Consider the following 19367-nt stretch of genomic DNA (forward strand, 5'->3'; position numbering starts at 1 on the left):
CAGCAAGGAAGCCCGTGTGTCTGGGGCAGAGTGGGTGAGGGGGAGAGAGGGAGGAGGGGAGGGCAGGGAGGGGCGGGGCAGGTCATGCAGGGCCTTGGGGTTGCAGAGAGGACTCTGGTCACTCTCTGGAATGGGGCCATCCCAGGCATGTGGGGGTGCTGAGCAGCATCCCTGGCCCCCATCCACTGGATGCCAGGAGCACCACCAGTTGCGACAACCACAGATGTCCTGAACATCACCTGGTGTCCCCCCCAGGGGCAGAACTGTCTCAGGCGAGAACCACTTTGCTAGATCCCTTCCTCTTCTCTACCTCCCCGACGACAGCTGATGATTTGACCCCTTAAATATGTCTCCCCAGGGGCGCCTGGGTGGCTCAGATGGTTGACCGTCTGCCTTCGGCTCAGGTCATGATCCCAGGGTCCTGGGATCGAGTCCCGCATCGGGCTCCCTGCTCCTTGGGAGCCTGCTTCTCCCTCTGCTTCTCTCTCTCTCTCTCTCTGTCTCTGTCTCTCATGAATAAATAAATAAAATCTTTAAAAATATGTATATATGTCTCCCCAGTACCCTCAAGTCAAAGCCAAGATTGCCTGCCTTTGCAGTCCTTCCCAACCTCACCACCGCTGCCTTCTGGACTCTTCTCTCAACATTCCCTCCATTGCCCTTAACTCCGATCCACTTGTAATTCCCCAGACGTGCAGCCTTCAGGCCTCAGGTGCCTGACTCTGGAATTCCAGCCCCTCCCCCATAGCCCTGCTCTCCTCTATGCAGCTTTTCCCCCAAATTGTGGTAGAATACACATAACATAAATTTATCATCTTAACCATTTCTAAGCGCACAGCTCAGCGGTATGAAGCACACTCTCATCCTCATGCAGCCACCCCCACCCTCCGTCTCCAGAACGTTCCATCTCCCCACACAGAGACTCTGTCCCCATGAAGCACGGACTCCCCACCCCCTGCCCCCGCCCCGGCTCCCACCCTCTCCTCTCTGTCTGTGTGGACGGGACTCCTCTGGGGACCTCCTGGGAGTGGGGTCCTCCTGTGGGATGTGTCCTTCTGGGTCTGGCTCCTCTCACTGAGCCCGGTGTCCTTGGGGTCCCTCCGAGTCGTGGCAGGTGTCAGGGCCCCTTCCTTTCCAAGGCTGGAGCGTGTTCCCGCGTGGGGACGGACCGCACCGTGTTTATCGATTCATCCTTCAGTGGATGCTTGGGTTGTTTCCACTTTTGGCCCTTGTGAATTGTGCTGCTATGAACATCAGTGTGCAAATAGCTCTTGGAGACTTTCAATCCTTTCGGATCTGTATGAACTGCTGGCTCATGTGGCAACCATGTGTCAGTTTCTGAGGAACCGCCAGACTGTCTTCCAGAGCGCCGCCCCGGCTCACATCCCCCCAGCCATGCGCGGGCTCCGATTTCTCCACCTCCTCGCAGACACCCGTTGCCTGGTCTGTTTTAGAACAGCCGTCCTGCTGCGTGTGGGGTGGCACCTCATTCGAGGTACCCTCGACCCCAGGACGTCCGCTTTGCCCGCCCCCAGCACACATCACCACCCCTTAGGACCAGCACAGACATTCTGTCCACCTCTCCCAGAGCCGTGTGCTCCCTGTGGACGCACACTAGGTCTTGTGCTCTCAAAACTGGCACATAGTAGGGACTCAAGAAATCGCTGAGAGAGAGGAGAGGTAGGTAGATGAAGAAATGAGCTTGCAACCCCAACCATCTATGTGTCCTTGGGGAGGTCTTCTCCCCTCCCTGAGCCTCCATCTCCCCCTGTTGTGAGGTTGCTCTGGGTCCCCCCACCCCAGCCACGGTGGGGTTGCCTCATCTGCTCCCTCCCCCAAGCAGAGGGTCAGGGACAAGGACTCTCTCTCCTAGCCCTCACACGTTTACCCTGACCGCACCGCCAGGCAATCCACCACCCTCAGGAGGCCCTCAGAGGGGCTGGGTGCAACCATGGTGGCAGAAAGCTCCATCTGCACTCCAGGACTCTCTGTGCCTTAGTTTCCCCATCTAGAAAATGCAGGACCCAGAGTCCATGTTCTTCAGATTCTGAGCTCCCTGAGGGACCCTGTCTTTTCCCTGCCCACTGCCTTCAAGGGCTCCCACCTCACTCAGGGTAAAACCACAGCCCCAGAGTCCTCTCCAAGACACATGAGACTCAACACAACCTGCCCCATCTCCTCCTTCCTCCCTCCCCTCACTTTCTCTACTCCTGCCACATGGACCTCCTCGCTGTTCCTCCGACAGGTCAAACTCATTCTGACCTCAGGGCCTTTGCCTGTGCTGTTTCCAGTCCTGGAATGCCTTTCCCTTGGCTTCAGAACCACAGCTTCCTCATCTGTCATTTGGGTCACCTCCTCAGAGGTGTCTTTTGGTCTTTGGCCACACAAGGTAGGCTGTCACCCTCCAACATACACCCTACATTATCTTCTTCATAGCAACTCAGTCCAATCTAAATCTTACTTCTTTGTTTCCCCATTTATTATCAGTCCCTCCTCTCCCTGGGATTGCTTTGTGTCCCCAGAGCCCAGCTCAGTGCCTGACACATAATGGAGACTTGAGAAACAATTGTTGACATCTGATTGCCTGGTCATGTATCGAGGACACCTACAATATGAAAGACATCACTCAGAGTCATTACATTAATCACATGATATAAGTGAACTCTAATTTCTACAACTACTCTGGAAGACAGCTATCAATATTCTTTCTCTTTTACAAATAAGCCTCAGAAAAGATGAGGTGGCTTGTCTAAGATCACACAGAAGCAAAAAAGCAGAGCCAGGAACAGACACCAAGCCTGTCAGACTGCAAACCTGATGGGTCGTTCCCATCCACTATGTGAGGAGGAAGGTGGTAAATGCTGGGGAGGTACCCATCTTCCACCCATGCAGCCACCCATCCAGCCATCCACCCACCCAACCATCCATCCATCATCTGTCTACCCATCCATCCATCCTTCCATCTGTCTACCTACCCATCTACTCATCCATTCCCCCATCCATCCATCCACCCACACACCCATCCATCAATCCATTCAGGCTTCCATTCCTCTGCTCTTTCATCTACCAATCCACTCATACATCCACCAACGGATTGTCATCCATCCATCCATCCATCCATCCATCCATCCATCCATCCATGCCTGCACCAATCTACTCCCTTAACCATCTATCTATCCATACTGTAGCCAGCCCACCCTCCCACAACCAACCACTCCCCACCCTCCCACCCTCTCTTTCCCCCATGCCCTTGTCCATTCTCACGCTCCACTTCCAAATGGCAAATAAGACACAGTCCTTGCCCTCATAGAGCTTATGCATCAGTGATGATCCCCATGACCCCAGGCCAACAGGACCATTGCTAGGTCAGTGTCTTCCAAACCTAGTAGCCCCTTCCTCTGGCACTGGTCGTTTTCAGTCCAAGGACAGCAGCCTCCCTCAATGGCTTTTACCCTGAGCCTTCATCTCCGCAATCATACCTCTTTCTGTGCCTCCTCGACTCCTCTGCCAAAGCGGGCCAAGGCTCAGTTTGGGAGGTTTGCCTCGCTATATTGCTGTGTGACTTGGGGCTGAGTTACACCCTTCTCTGAGCCCCAACTCTTCATATGATCCATGTGGGGGGGAGGGGAACTTGGTTCTCTGAGAACACACGTCTGCCTCTTTGCATTCCTCTTTCCCCACAGTGTGGGCTCACCCCAAGGGGAAGCTTCCTCTTTTTCCATCCAGTTGCGTAGGAAGTAGGCATATCCCGAACAAGGCTAGGAGCCTGGAAAGAGGCTGGCTATGGCAGGTAGAGAGACATGGGAGCTCCCTTTCCACAAAAGTCTGAGTTCCTCCCCTGCTCTGAATTCTTCCAGGGCTCCCCAGTGCCCTCAGTCTGAGGTCACAAGCCCTGCAGGCCCATGCTCCCTCCCTGGCCTCATCTCCCATGTCTCACCTAATTCCTCCTCTGCTCCAGGTATGCCCTCCACACGTCCAGGTCCCTGTAAACCCAGCTGCCTCTGCCCACATGCATGAGGACAGGGACAACTGCCCAGCTCACTCTCGGCTGTGTTTCACCCGCATCACTGGGCCTGGGACACGGTAAGTGCCTCTGTGAAGAAACAAATGGAATGCTTCTTCCACCAGGAAGACTCCTATTGACCTTTCAAAGCCCCTATTCTAAAGCCACTCCTCCATGCAGCCTGTTTCCCTGCCCAGTTCCCTCAACCCTGCATCCTTCCCTCTGAGCCGGCCCTGACCACTGGCTCTAGGTGCTTATGGCCAGCTCTGTGTTGCCGTCAGAGGGCTTTCATCCTTGTCTCACCCAGGATGAGACAAGGCCCCAGAGGCTTTCAGGAAGTGTTGGCTGAATGAATGAATGAATGAATGAATGAATGAATGAATGAAAGGGCACCTGAGTGAGTATGGTCCTCCTGAGCGTTCCTAATGGCCAGGTTCTCATCCGCCAGCGTCAGGGGTGAGAGAGAGAGACACGAGCTCGTGCCAGACATAGCTCCTGGGCCCACCCCCAGTGCCAGAGCCTCTCAGAAGAGCCCTCAGAAGAGATAAAAGTCCTAGGTCAGAAGGGGACGCTGGGGCTCCCAGGACCCTTTGCTTCTTTCCCACCAGGGCAAAACCTCTGCCCCTCCCCACCGGAAGTTTCCAGAGTTAACACTGCTCTGGGCCTTTGCACATGCTATTCTCTGTGCCAAGAACACCTGTCCCCATCAACAGATCCTTCTCACCCTACAGGCCTCAGCTCGGTCCCATAATGAGCCCAGTCCGGTGCCAAAAGTCTTAACTACCATTGTGGTCCTCGCCTTCCCGACCCCTCTGAGACGGAAAGCCCCGCAGGTCTCCCGATTCTGTAGGTAGCAACACGGTCTGCCAGTAGGATGCAGAGAAACCAGACGCATCTCAATGCCGAGCTCGGAACTGCTCTTTCACGCTGACCACCTCCTCCAGGAAGCCCTCCTGGTCTCCACACCTGCAGGGGCCGGGGCTGGGGCTCCTCTGGGCTGCCCCTGGAGGCACGTGTTTCCACCATCACAGCCCTAACAGCAATGCCTCACTGTGTCCTCCTGCTGGACTGGGATTTGAAGGCAGGTCAGATCTTGGGGGGCATTTTTATCGGTGTCGCCCAACATCGTCTCCTGGGTCTAGAACGGGGCCTGGTGCACAGCAAGTGCTCAGTAAATGTCGGTTATATGGGTAGATGGGTCCATGTCTTGTTCACTCCATCATGAATCCTGCACTGATTCCCGTTCACGCGGATCCCCACGTCCCCACAAACGCCGCACACAGTAGGTGCTCAGTCAACCTTCTCTGCCTGAAGGAGGACGGAGGTGATGCCATGATCCCAGCCTGAAAGGCCCTGAGGGCCTCCTAAAAGCCTGTTAAATCAGGGAAGAATGGGCGGCTGGGGAAACTGAGGCACAGAGGGGGGCATGCCTAGCTCGGACTCAGGGCCCCAGCAGCCCCCACGTGCGGCTCTCACTTCGCCAACTCCTCCCTCGGCGCCCCCGCCAGGCAGCCCTCCGTCTCCCTGGGGCTGGCGCGCGCTGCTCCGAATCTCATGCCTCAGAGCTCAGCGTGCTCCAGCCTCCCCTCCTGCCGCCAAGCCGAGCAGCTGGTGCTCCCATGGAAACCACAGGCCTCCACCCGGCCCCCCCACCTGCAGCGGGCCCCCCTCTCAACCTCCGCTTTAAGACAAATATTGTCATTAACATGCAAATGCATATACGATTACCATAAACGGGGGGCCGCTCGGCAGTGATGGCCGAGCCCTGTGACGGGCGCCTGCCTGCCCCGGGGCAGGGTGGGCATTGATGTTCGGCCCCCCTCGGGAGAGAGGGACAGCACGGCCATGCCAGGCACCTCCGTGGGCCCCCTCTGAGGCCGCTGTCCCCTGGCTGGGGCCTGGTGGGGGGGACATGGGGATGCTGGCCAGTGGGAGCCCCCCAGGTCCTGGCCTGAGCTCCTGGTGAGGCACAGGTCTGAGTGGAGAAGCGGCCTCCCTGCTCCCCTTCTCCGTGGCTCTCCCTGCCTCCCCCTGCCTCTCCCTGGCTGTGTGCGGCGGGGGGTGGGGGGGTGGGGGGGTGGGGGGTGGGGGGGTGGTCCTCCCTCTGCCCCTGTTTCTCTCAGTCTCTGGGTGTCTCTCTCCATCTCCGCTCCTGCTCTGAGTCTCTCTTCGTCTCTTCTTGTGTCTCTAAATCTCTGTTTCTCCATCTCTCTGTCTCCATCCCTTTCTCTCTTAAAAACAAAACAAGCCAGCGCCCAAGGGCCTGCCCTCTTTCTAAGGACTGTGTCCTTCCCAACCTCCCCCGACCCTGCCAAATTCCCAGAGCCCCAGGCGTGGCTGGACCTCCTGCCCAGCCCTTGGTCTTGGCATGGGACCTCACTGCGCAGGCCCTGAGGCATCGGGGTGCCTCGTGTCACAGGCCCTTCCCTCCGCAACACCATCTCTGAGGGGCCTGACTCTTGGATTGGGGGAACCCGTCACTCCTCCATCACACAGACAGACTTTTGTATTCCCGGGCTGGAGGGGGACAGGTGGGTGACAGTGGGGGCCCCAGCTCCGGTTGGTCCTTGAGACCCAGTACTGGCCCCTCCGAGCCTCAGTTTCCCTTCCATGTGAACCGGGCTAGTGCTCGCAGCCCACCTCAGTGGCGACCCCTTCAGTGGGGGGCCTAAACCGGCCCCCGGGCATGACAGTCAAAGGTGAGATGATCACTGGGACAAGGATGATGCTGGGTGGCCATCGCTGCACGGGGTACCAGCGGCACGGTGACCCACTTCACCCCCTCTGGCCCTCCGGCTCCCCTGGTGCCCATCATCATGGGATCCCCTAGCATTCAGGAGGGATTTCTCTCCCCTCTCCCCCTGCCAGGACCACACCCCCAAGCCCACAGCTCTCAGCCAGCACCACCAGCAGGCATCCTGTACCCTGTTGGCTCCCCGGAAACTAAACCAGATCAGTGTTGGCGGGAGGTACCTGAACACCTCCTGGACTTCCCATTTATCATTCCACCTCCCTTTGGCTGAGGCCCAGAGAGGGGCAGCCACTGGCCAGAGGTCAGACAGCTGAGCCCCAATCACCGGCCTCCCTCCTTGCCACTGGCCCTCAAGAACCCCTCACCTCCAGCTTGCCCCACACCCCAGCCCCTCTCGCAGGTGAAGCCCAGCCAGACCCAGCACAGGTGGGATCAGGAGAGAGATCCATCCTTGACCCTTGGGTGTCGGAGAGCGGATATGAGGGCAGGCCCCCTGCCTTAGCCCCAGGTCCTGTTTCCAGGGCCCCTGGGAAGTGGAGGGTGACAGGCAGGTGTCATGGACACCCTGCTTCCTATTTTCACCCTTCTGGGAAAGCTCCTGAGGGGCCCCTAATCCAAGAATCTCCAGCCAGAAAGACAACCACACATTCAAGGGGCCCTGCTCTGCGGACAGTGGGGGAAACTGAGGCTCGAGACACAGTCCCTCATTTCTTCCTGGCCAGGGGGTGGGGGGAGCTCCAGGGGAGATTTTAAAAATGGGAAAAAGGAGAAGAAAGGATCACCCAGTGTGTCCTTCCCCTGCACCCTATTGGCTTCCCAGTCCAGAGCTCACCGACAGCTTTTCAATTCAACATTTGGGGACTGTGTGGACACCCCTTCCAGTCTCCATCAGAATCTTTCTAGAAATGGGCCCTTCAGGCATACTAGGGGTAAGGGCTTGTGGAGAGAGCCTTCCATGCAGCCGTGGACCCCTGAGCATGACTCATGGGCGAATGGAAACCCCCTGCCCTCCTAGTTCACAGAGAAGAATTAGATTTTCCAAGCCCGATTTTTTTTTTTTTTTTTTTTTTTGGTGATGGTTGGATTTGAAAAGAGGTGGGGGATGGGAAGGGTTTCTTTTCTCCCTCTAAGATACCAGCTGGAGGGTCTAGCTACAGTTACAGGCCCTGGCTCCATCCCACCAGACTCTCCCTATGGTCTGCCCCAGTCCATCATCTATCTATCCATCCACCCATCCATTCATTCGCTCATTCATTCATTCATTCATTCAAACATGTATTCACGCTTCCTATGCCTGCAACAGAGAGGAGGATGGAGACAAACGGTCTGAAATAGGTCATGGGCCCTGGTCCATCCCCAAGGCATCTCCAGGGTCTTGTCAGGGGTGTCCAGCACAAAGCCTTCACTGTCCCCACCCTCAGTCGCCAACACCTTTACAGGAGAGCCTTCAAAGCTACCGTAATTCAGACAGTGGGCCCATGATTGGAGCCCAGGGCTGGGGCCACAGCCCCTCGGCACCTCCTCCCAGCATCCCATCAGAGAGAGAATCAGGTGGGAGGGAGGTGGGCAGGCCTCCCCACTCCTCCTGCCTCCCACACTGGGCTCCCAGGTCGCCCACGCCTCCCTGTCCACCCTGGGATCTGGGCTCTGCCAGATGGACAGTCCAGGCTCATCGTCTTTGGCCTCAGACCTCAACACATTGCTAACAGGCTAGGCCAGTTTTAACTTGAGCCAAAGGTGGAGGCAGGGAGGGGGAGGGCAGAGAAATGGAAGGGGGACGCTGATCCAAACAGAGAGGATGGGTGGGGGGGGGAGGGCAAACCATAGCCTTTTAGCCACCCAAGGCTGGGGAGGCTGGCGCCACCCCCCCAGCCTGGCTCAGCTCCCTGATACCCCCACCCCGCTTTCTTTGTAGTTACCGATTAGCCCGGGGTCCTGGGCATCCGTGTCCCCTGCGGCTGGCCGGACCTGCCCCGCTGGCCTGGCTTTGTGAAAATGACCAAAGCAATGGAGTCCAGAGGTGCAAACTTCCCCGACGGGGCCTGGGGAGGCCGAATGAATGGGGGGGCGGGGAGGGGGGGTGATGTTCAGGCAGCTCCCCCAGCAAAGGGGCAGGAAAGAGTGGGTGAGGGAGGGAGGAAGGGGTGGGGGTCCAGGGGGAATGGGAGGGAGAGGCAGAGAGAGAGAGAAGGATGTTGGGGGGGGAGAGGATGGGAGGTAGAGGGAGATGGGAGAGGAGAGAAAAGGAAAGAGAGAGGGAGAGGGAGAGAGGATGCCGGAAGGTGGGGAGGGAGGGAGGGAGAGGGGGCGGAGGAGGGGAGGGGGCCAGCTCGAATCTGTCAGCTGCACCCCCAGAGGGGGGAGGAGGGGTGGGTGGGAAAGGGGGGGGAGAAATGATGCTGTGGCAGAGGCGAGCAGAGGGAGGAGGTGAGGAGAGGAGGGCTGGGGGAGAGAAGATGCCGGAAGGTGGGGTGGGGAGGCCGACGGAGGGGAGGGGAGGGGAGGGAGGGGGCCGGGGCGCCCACCTTTGTGCATGCCCGTGTAGGGGTCTTTGAGCACCGTGAGCTCGTAGATGCGGCCGAACTGCTCGAAGAGCGGCTTGAGGTCCTTCTCGTCCAGGTTGCGCGGGATCTGGCCCACGAAGAGCTTGATGGCGTCCAGGTCCTTCATGCCGTCGGGCTGCCCCCCGGGGGGCTCGGGCCCGCTGCTGCCCACGGGCGAGGGCCGCGTCTGCAGGAGCTGCTGCTGCTGCCGGCGCGCCTCGCTCTCCGTCAGGCGGGCCATGGCGGGCGCAGGCGGGCGGCGGGCGCGGGACCGAGCCGGCGGCGGCGGCGGCGGCGGCGGCGGCGGAGGGCGGCGGGCGGCGGGCGGACTCGCAGCTGGAGCGACGGACGCCGCCTCCCGCCTCCCTCCCGCCCCGTCCCCGCGCCCTCCTCCCTCCTCCGCGCGCCCGCTCGTTCCAGCATCAGGACCACAAAAGGGTGGCTCCGCAGCGGCCTCTGGCGGCCGGAGCGTGCCTCGCCGCCGCGGCGCCCCCCGTGTCCCGAGTCCCGGCGCCCAGCGCCGGCGGGGAAACCGAGGCCGGCGGGTCCGCAGCCGCGCCTCCTGACTGGGCGAGCGCCAGCCTGAGGGCAGGGCAGACCTGGCTTCCAGGGGGCACCCGCTCCTCCCGCTGCTAACGACAGGAAAATACACTAGAAGTGGCGCACAGTTCTATAGGGTGCCTACTTGGCGTTGACCGGGCTGTCCTTGGCACTTTTAGGCCTCTAAGTCAATAATAGTAGTAGTAGTAGTAGTACTAATAATAATATCAGCGACAAAAACCCAAAAAGGAACACTTTGATAACCATGTGCCAGGCACTGTGCTCAGTACTTTTAAGTTTATAACGTATTGAATAGAAATAACCATCGTCCGGGGTTTCAGCAGCAAAACCCTTGAGCCGCACACACACACAAAACAAAAACAGAAAACAAACAAAGAAATAGCAACCATTGTGCTTTTATCAGCAGCAACCAGAAGTAACATTTTTTTCTCACACTTGCTGTGTGCACATACTATTCAAAATATTTCAAAGTATATTGACACATTTGGTCCAACTGCTCTAAGAGTATCATGTCACCCTGCCTTAAAACTCTCCAAAGATGTCCCCAAATTAAAGCCCACGAGGCCCTGTAGGACCTGCCCCCTCGCCCCCTCTGTCTCTCTCGCTCACCTGCTCTGCCCCAGCCACACAGGTCTCTGTTCCTCCAGCACGGCAGGCGGGGTCTGCCTCAGGGCCTTTGCACGGGCTGTGCCCTTTGCCTGGAATGCCATCTCCCAGATGGTGCATGGCTGACTCACTCATTGGATCCTCATCACTTTCTCTCTCCATCTTCTCTAAAATCATTCAGCCATTATCATGTCCGTTCTCTGGCTTGCTTTTTCCTCCATGGCATGCATACCCTTTTAACTTAACTCTAATATGCTATATATTTACTTGTTTATTAATAAACCACATAGCTCTTTCCAGGTGCCAGGCTCTGTGCTGGACACTCAACATGTAAGAACTCATTCAATCCACACAACAACCCCCTGGGTGGGTGCAAATAAACAGATGCTGACAGACTATGTTCGGTCGCTGGAGCATGGGACTCTTGATCTCGGGGTCATGAGATCAAGCCCCATGTTAGGGGTAGAGATTACTTAAATAAACTTAAAAAAAAAACCCACTTAATGCAGGTGTGGCTGGGTGGTTCAGTCAGTTAAGCATCTGACTCTCGATTTTGGCTCAGGTCATGATCTCAGGGTCCTGGGATTGAGACCCATGTTGGGCTCCTTGCTCAGCATGGAGTCGGCTTGAGATTCTCTCTCCCTCTGCCCCTCCCCCTGCTTGTGAGTACTCTCTCTGGAGTGAATACATAAATCTTTTAAAAAAAACTTTCTAAAAAAAGAAATAAAAAGCCCTGATATTTAAAAGATCAAAATGCAAAAAATTACAATGAACAAGATATCAAAATTTTAAATAAGCACAGAATTAGTATTACTGAGTTTTCCCATTGGCTCAGCATGGCACTGTTACTGATCCTGATTTTAATTTTTAATTTGTTTTATTTTTATTTTAAATTAAAAATTCTGTTTTAAAACAAAGACAGGACCAGTAACAATGCCATGCCGAGCCAAAAGGGAAACTCAGGAATACTGATTCTATTTAAAGTGTTGACATTTTGTTCATTATGGATTTGTTGGTCATCAGTGTTGACTTTTTTAAATTGCATTAAAATAATCTTTGTCTTGATGACTGGGTTTTTGGCACCCCCTTAAACTTTCTCCCCAGGCGAGCTCACCCTGGTCCCTCCCAGCACAATCCTCAAAGCAACCAACTGTAAGAGGGGCGTACTGTTTCTATACCCCCTCTACAGAGGGGGAAACTGAGGCTCAGCGAGGTCAAGTCACGCAGAAAGAGTGCGGGGATTTGAGTCCAGCCAGCTGATTCTGGAGCTCACACACTTCCCACGATCCCACGCCATCTTCCTCACGCTACAGGTGGCTAAGCCTCGGTTTCCTTAACTGTCAAGTGACATCAAAGAGTGAACAGGGGGACGTCCCTGGCATGAATTCAGTGAGCTAATTGGTGAGGCTTAGTATAGTGCCTGGGACGTTCTTAGCACTCAATAAATGGCTATTATCACGACTATTACCAGCAGCCACTTGTGCAACCACAGACAGGAGCAGGACATCAGGGTTGGCTGAGAAGCAGGGGTTGGGGGTGGTCAGGAGTCCTCCTACGGCATCCCACCCCTTGGCCCTGCCTGGCCCCTGGTTCTCGGCTCAGCCGCAGGATGGGCTGGTGGAGCAGGGCTGGAGACAGCTTCCGTCTCCATGGAGACCGGAGGACGGTGCCTGAAGCCCTGTGGGTCTCTGATGTGCCAGGAGAGTCGGTAAAAAGGACAAAAATTAAACCCAGCAGGCACCCTGTGAGCTAAAGATGCACTTTCCTTAGCCTCTTGCTTCTACCCAAAAGGAACTGGGGGGTGGAGGGGAAGGGGCCGGAGAGAGCCTAGTCCAGCTCCCGTCTGGCCTTGGGGAGCTGAAACTCAGCATTCCACCTTCTGAGCAGTACTCAGCTCTGGAGTTCATTCCCTGACCCAGCTCGAGCACCTCAGCCAGAGCAGGGGTGGGGGCAGGGCAGGGAAAACAGCCTGTGCATCTGGAAGCATTTGGAGCCCATGAGGCCGCTTGGCCTGAGTTGTTTCCAGCCAGGGGTGGGGTGGGGGGGGGAAACCCGGTCACAATTGGCATCATGGCAGGGGTCCCGCCAGCTGGGACATTACTGAAGAAGCAGAGGGTGGGAGCAGAGCCCATTGGAGAGTCCGGGTGGGAGGCTTCCAGCAAATCACTTGGCTCTCCCGTCCTCAAGGACCATCCACGCTGTAGCCCCTGTCATCTTCCACCACAAGGATGGACACATTGTAGATGCTTGGGCTGCAGGGAGCATGGGCATGCAAGTATCTGTTCGAGTCCCTGCAAATCAGCTCTTTTTTTAAAAAAAAGATTTTATTTATTTATTATTTAGAGAGATCGTGAGTGCACTTGTGAGCACAGGGAGGGCAGAGGGAGGGAGAGAGAGAACCTCAAGCAGACTCTGCGCTGAGCGTGGAGCCCAACGTGGGGCTCCATCTCACCACCCTGAGATCATGATCTGAATTGAAACCAAGAGTCGGATGTTCAACGGACTGAGCCACACAGGGGTCCCTCAATCAGCTCTTTTTTTTTTTTAAGATTTTATTTATTTATTCATGAGAGACAGAGACAGAGAGAGAGAGAGAGAGAGAGAGAGGCAGAGGGAGAAGCAGGCTCCCAAGGAGCAGGGAGCCCGATGCGGGACTCGATCCCAGGACCCTGGGATCATGACCTGAGCCGAAGGCAGACGCTTAACCAGCTGAGCCCCCCCAGGCGCCCTCAATCAGCTCTTTAAATACAAAACAAAACAAACTTAAATAAATTGATCTTAAAGGCTGGGATGCCTGGCTGGCTCAATCAGTTAAGTGTCTGCCTTCGGCTCGGGTCATGGTCCCAGGGTCCTGGGATTGAGTCCCACATCGGGCTCGCGGCTCAGCAGGGACCCTGCTTCTCCCTCTGCTGCTCCCCCTGCTTGTGCACTTGCTCTCTCTGACAAATAAATAAATAAAACCTTAAAACATTTTATCATAAAGGCAAATCTACATTGCTGCCTTAAAAAGGAATGAGGTTTATTAGATATGCGGTGAAAACCATGTTTTTTAGGAGGTTTAAATTGGACTCTGACACTCTTCCTCTTGGTTCAGAAGGGCCATCAGCAAGCATTAGAGGTGTGAAAGACCCGTTAGCACCTGAAAGACTTTCTCCCGTCTTCAGTGGAACCGCAAATGAGCTGGAAAAGGTGGTCTTTCCATCAACCCCCAAATCACAGTGGGAGTCCCACCTTTTGGGAAACCCTGGATTAGGAGACAGTGCTCTAACCCTAACAAAAGGTGGTTTGTGCTGTGTGGCCCTGGGTGAATCACCTGAACTCTCTGGGCCCCAACTCCTTTATAGGTAAAATGTGGGGAGGGGCGGTGGCAATTCTGTGAAACGGAGCTGTGAGGCTCACATGATACCATGGATGGGTAGCGGGGTGAGCCCCAGCCCTGCAATAACAGTGTCCAAGAAACGCCGAGTTTTTAGACTCTACAAATTCACTTAAGTCCCAATTCTTGCCCCCATCCTTCCCCTGGCCGGCGGGAAACCCTGGAGGCTGACATTCCTGTGTCAAAACCTCCTCCTCCCCAAGCATGCAGGAGGTGGCCCTGAGCAGCATCTCTGGGCCCCGCGTGTGCCCTGAAAACTCCCCCACGTCCGATTTAGGACCCTTTCCCTAGAACACCTATAAGGAGGCACTTTGCACTGTAAGGAGGCGTCAAGGGGGAGCTGGAAGGCACGGCAGTAACTTTGTAAGGGGAGGAGAGCAAAGTCCAGAGAAAAACACGGATGCCAAGAGTGAGAACACCACCAGCTACCACTGCATCAGCTAGTCGCTACTGCGTAACCACGTACAACAAACTCAGTGGCCTGAAACAGGTTTACTGTCTCACGGTTTCCCTGGGTCAGTAACTTGAGCTCAGCGAGTCACTGGGTTCTCTTCTTAGTCTCACGAAGCTGCAATCAAGGGGTCAGCCAGGTGGCATTCGGAACGCCAGACCCTCTTCCAGGCCCAGGTGGTTGTCATTCCCGTTGACTTGCTCAGCTCCAGATGCCGCCCGCAGTTCCGCACCACGCGGCCCCCCTCCAGACAGCTCACCCAGGGCCAGCAGCAGACTCTCCCGCTCCAGTCGGCTCAGATGGAGTCTCGTCACAGAATGTGCATGTGCCCATCTGGGCATCCTGCCCAACACGTGGATCCTGACCCTGCCGGGGCCGAGGGGCGGGGCCTGGGACTCTGCATTCCCAACAAGCCTCCAGGGGAGGGGCTGCAGGTCTGGGGCGATGTCTGCAGTGGTCCCGACTGGACTTTTCACAGCAAGGCTCTTATTTCACCAGATGTGGGCACGAAGAGGGCTGAGCCCCCGGAGGAGGCATGAGAAATGGCTCCTTGTCCTTTTCGGGTCCATGTCTCCCTTGCCCCCCCCCCAACATCCTGGCTTTCTGCTGGTGGGGAAATGGCCAGTCAGCGGGCAGGGGCAGGGCATGTGGGTGATGGTCAGCCTCATCTTGTCCCTTTGGACCCTGATGCCCTTCAGACCTGCCCCTGCACCCCTCCCGCCCCCCCCCCCCCCGGGTGGCCCCCCCCCCCGGGGCCCGGGGGTGGACAGGTGCCCCCCCCACTGAATCCTCCCCCTGGGAATTTGAGTTTGAGAACAAGAGGAGCCCTCGATGGGGCTGGGTGTGCACCACGTGGAACCTGGGAGTCGTCAATGGGTTTGGTTTTTTTTCTGCCAAGTTAGAATGAGAGAGATGGATAATAAATTCTCTTTTCTGAATGAGCCAGCCCCAGTGTGTTCCTGTGACTCGCAATCAGAACCACGTGGGCTTACATACCGTAGGATTCTGTGCACGGGAAGCGTCCGCATCGGCAAATCCAGACACAGAGGGTGGATCTGCGGCTGCCAGGCGCCGGGGGAGGGGATGGGGTGTCTCTTGGGGTGATGGAATATTCTGGAATTAGGGCTGATGGAGGCACAACTCTGCGAATGTACTACAAACTACTGAAATGCACACCTGAAAAGGGTGGATTTTATGGTCAGTGACTCGATCTCAGTGACTCTGTTTTGTTTTGAATTAAACTAAATGTCAGCTCTGGGGGCGCCTGGGCGGCTCGGTCCGTTGAGCATCCGCCTTCAGCTCGGGTCATGATCTCAGGGTCCTGGGATCGAGCCCCACGTCGGGCTCCCTGCTCAGCGGAAGTCTGCTTCTCCCTCTCCCTCTGTCACTCTCCCTGCTTGTGCTCTCTCTCCCTCTTTCTCAAATAAATAAAATCTTAAAAAATAATAATAAAATTAATTAATTAATTAAAAAAACTAAATGTCAGCTGTCTCCCAACAACCATTCGACCTCAGGGCGAGATACTTCACGGGTTTGGATTTCTCTTTTGTCCTCTGTAAAACTGGAAAGACAAGTGGACATATAATCCCAGCAGGGTAAAGGCAGGAGGGACGGAGTGAGAAGCACCCCCCACTTGGCAGCCATCAGAGGGTCCTGCTTTCAGGCACGAATCCCCAGTGGGTGCGTCCTTGGAGGAGTACCAGGGTCTGCACAGAGACCCTCCCCACCACTGCCTGGTCACAAAGGGGATGACGGTAACTCCCCGGTGGGGAAACCCCAGACGCCACATCATCCACGCCATCGGGGGTTGCGCCCTGCAAAGGACACGGCATCTGGGTTGTGGTCCCCCGGCCCCCCCGACGCAGAAGCTGAACCCAATTGCATGGGCACACCAGGATACCCACACCGTGGGTCATTCTACAAAAATACCTCCTAAAAGGGTCCAGGTCGTATGACAAAAAGTTGGGGAACAGTCCAAGGTACAGCAGGCTAAAGAGACAGGACTCCAGAAGGCAGGTGTGATCCGGAATGTTTTTTACTACAGAGGACGCCGTTGGGGACAATGGCCAACACTTGTCTGTTATTAGTCGATGTCCACTACCTGAGCTGGGTGAGTGCTCTGTGAGGGGGGGACGCCCTGCATTTGAGGAAATGCACTGGGACAGATTTAGGAGAAGGGGTTGGGGACAGGGACGAAGCACATGTGACATGTTAGTGTTCACAGAGCGCACGAAGGGTTTAAAAAGTTCTTTCTGGTGTTCTCAGTATGTTTCCGTAAATATGATGTCCAAATAACAAGTTAGGAAACAGGGCTTTGTTGAAGCACTGGGCAGCGTCCCCATTTGTCCCTTGAGAGCCCGCCCGCCCGCTGCGAGCCCCTCTCTCCCCTCTTCCTGGGGGTCTCTGATCCGGGGACAGGTGCAGGGTGCGGACTGAGGATGCCCCTTGTGTCCTGGGCCACTGGGAGAGACATTCCTGCGGCCCCTGGGAGCCACGTGTCCTTGAGCGACCCCTGCCACCCCTCCTGTAGTGATCAGAGCGCCTCTCCGACGCCAGCAGTGTGTTCTTGCCAAAGGACAAAGGTCCCCTCTGCTCCCCGGCAGTGGCCGGTTCCTCCACAATGAAAGAGGAAAACCAGAGCACAGATGGGGGGGCACAGACTGTTCCTGGAAAGAGCTGGGTGGCAAACATTTTGGGTTTGGCCGGGCACAGGGTCCCTACCGCTCCGCGCACCAGCAGCTGCAGGGGAGACATAACCAGGTGGGCGTGGCCACGCGCCTTTAAAACTTTATCTACAACCACCGGCAGCAGGCTAGACCAGGGCCCAGGCCCTCCCAGTGTTCCGAAAGGCCCCTGTGAAGGTCTGCGGGGGTGGAAGCTGGGGAAAGCTGTGTGTCCGCCAGGAGGAGATTGGGTGAGTAACTCCAGGCACCCTCCTGGGACAGAATACCATTCGGTGTTGAAAAGGGCCGTGTATATAAGGGAAACTATAAAAGCAAGTTAACGCAAGCCCAGGTCGGTATGACGCTGTCTGTGGAAAAAGGTTAGGCTGTACACAAAACACTCCTGCATACTGTCCATGTGTCCCTACGGATGTACGTAAACACGCTTTTTTATTAATTTTTATTTTTTAAATATATATTAGGTCCTCTCTACCCCCAACGTGGGGCTCCAACTCATAACCCCAAGATCAAGAGTCTCACGCTCCACCGACTGAGCCAGCTGGGCGCCCCTAAGAGTGTTATTTAAAGAACAAAAAAGGGGCGTTTGGGGGGCTCAGTCAAGCGTCCGACTCTTGATCTCAGCTCGGGTCTTGATCGCAGGGTCCTGAGTTCGAGCCCCGTGTTGGAGCCTACTTTAAAAAACAAAAGTAAGGGGTGCCTGGGTGGCTCAGTTGGTTAAGCGACTGCCTTCGGCTCAGGTCATGATCCTGGAGTCCCGGGATCGAGTCCCACGTCGGGCTCCCTGCTCAGCAGGGAGTCTGCTTCTCCCTCTGACCCTCTTCCCTCTCGTGCTCTCTATCTCTCAAATAAATAAATAAAATCTTTAAAAAATAAAAATAAAAATAAAAATAAAAATAAAAATAAAAAAAAAAATAAAAATAAAAATAAAAAAAAAATAAAAAATAAAAAACAAAAGTAGGAACAGAAAGGCCAGAGACAGGGAACAGTGTCTCCGGGGAGCGACGTGGAGGTGGTCTGGAAGGAGGCTCACTTGTGTTTTATCGCCTCAAAACACAGACGCCTGGGCAGCAGTCGAAGCCACACGAGGTGACCCCCTGGCAGTCCTCATGGAGGCGACAGGGCCCTTGCTGGCACACACGCTGGTCCAAATCATTGGCTGCCGCTGCCCAGGGATAACGACACTGCGGGTGAAGCTGGCCAGCCCCCAGGGAGCCCACGGAGGCTTCCCAACCGCCCTCCAGGAGCCACTGGCCCTTTTCAACTGTAAGTCAGGCCTCACCCCTCCTCTCCTTGGCCCACCTCCTCCCACGGTCCCCCGTCACGTTGAGATGCAAACGCCCTGCCAATTCCCTCCGGCCCTGCATAGCCCTCGCCTCCTCCCTCTCCTGCCAGGGCTCACTGGGCTCCAGCCGCACAGGCCACTCCTCACACCGGGCACGGTCCTGCCCAGGGGCCTTTGCACGGGCTATGCCCAATGCCTGGACCACCATCCCTAATTTCCACACAGCTTAATCCTGGTCGTTCTGATTTCACTCATAAAAGCGCTCTTGAGGGAGTCTCACTGTCCACTCCCCACGTGTTTCCACTTTTCCCTGTCTTCCCCAGCGGACAGTGTAGCCCCTCCACGCATCCCCAGGCCCAGCATGGCCCCTGGCACGTGGCAGGGGTGGCAAAGGGCAGCAAGGCAACGTTCGAGTACGACTTGCAAAGAGCTGTCCAAACAGAAAGACGGCTGAGCCCCGAACAACGGGGGTTTGGACGGCCCGGGCCCACCTGCCTGAGGACCTGTGACGGGTTTCCTTTCCTAACTGGAAGTTTAGTTAACTCTCTCTCTAGCTTGCTTTAGGAGCACAGCAGGTAACACATGGGCCAATGGGCTGCTCGTGCCAGGGCGAAGGCAGACTCTGGGAAGTCCAACGTTGTAGGAGGGCTCTTTTTTTTTTTTTTTTTTAAGATTCTATTTATTTATTTGAGAGAGAGAGAGAGAGAATGAGAGACAGAGAGCACGAGAGGGAAGAGGGTCAGAGGGAGAAGCAGACCCCCACCGCTGAGCAGGGAGCCCGATGCGGGACGCGATCCCGGGACTCCAGGATCCTGACCTGAGCCGAAGGCAGTCGCTCAACCAACTGAGCCACCCAGGCGCCCTGCAGGAAGGCTCTTGACAGCGCAGGGGTCGGTGCGCCTTGCGCCTGGGTTAAGGCCCAACCGTACCTAAAACCTATACAGGAACCCCATTCTCAAGATGGGAGGTCCTGTCCGCCCACCAGCGCTGAGAAGCAGGATGGAAAAACCCTGGCGGGGGTTACTGGTAGCTTGTTTCCCTGGTTTCAGTCAATGGAACTTTCTGGCTAAGCCACCTTCCGGACCTAGGGGTGGGAGGGCAGCAGGGAA

The 19367-nt window shown here is 56.0% G+C and overlaps 1 protein-coding gene across 4 annotated transcripts in view; it reads right to left on the reverse strand.

Annotated features, from left to right (window-relative positions):
• Positions 1 to 9560, reverse strand: part of CELF5 (CUGBP Elav-like family member 5) — a 49892-nt gene extending 40332 nt beyond the window's left edge. For all 4 annotated transcript variants that reach the window (XM_073887219.1, XM_073887218.1, XM_025861303.2 and 1 more), the window contains exon 1: positions 9281 to 9560. In XM_073887219.1, the coding sequence (XP_073743320.1) occupies positions 9281 to 9539 (259 nt within the window). In that variant the 5' untranslated portion in view covers positions 9540 to 9560. The remainder of the gene's footprint in view (positions 1 to 9280) is intronic.
• Positions 9561 to 19367: the final 9807 nt, after the last annotated feature.

This window comes from Callorhinus ursinus, unplaced genomic scaffold, assembly GCF_003265705.2.
Source record: "Callorhinus ursinus isolate GAN/ISIS: 27379988/994484 unplaced genomic scaffold, GSC_fseal_2.0 scaffold77, whole genome shotgun sequence".
In the NCBI taxonomy this organism is placed as follows: domain Eukaryota; kingdom Metazoa; phylum Chordata; class Mammalia; order Carnivora; family Otariidae; genus Callorhinus; species Callorhinus ursinus.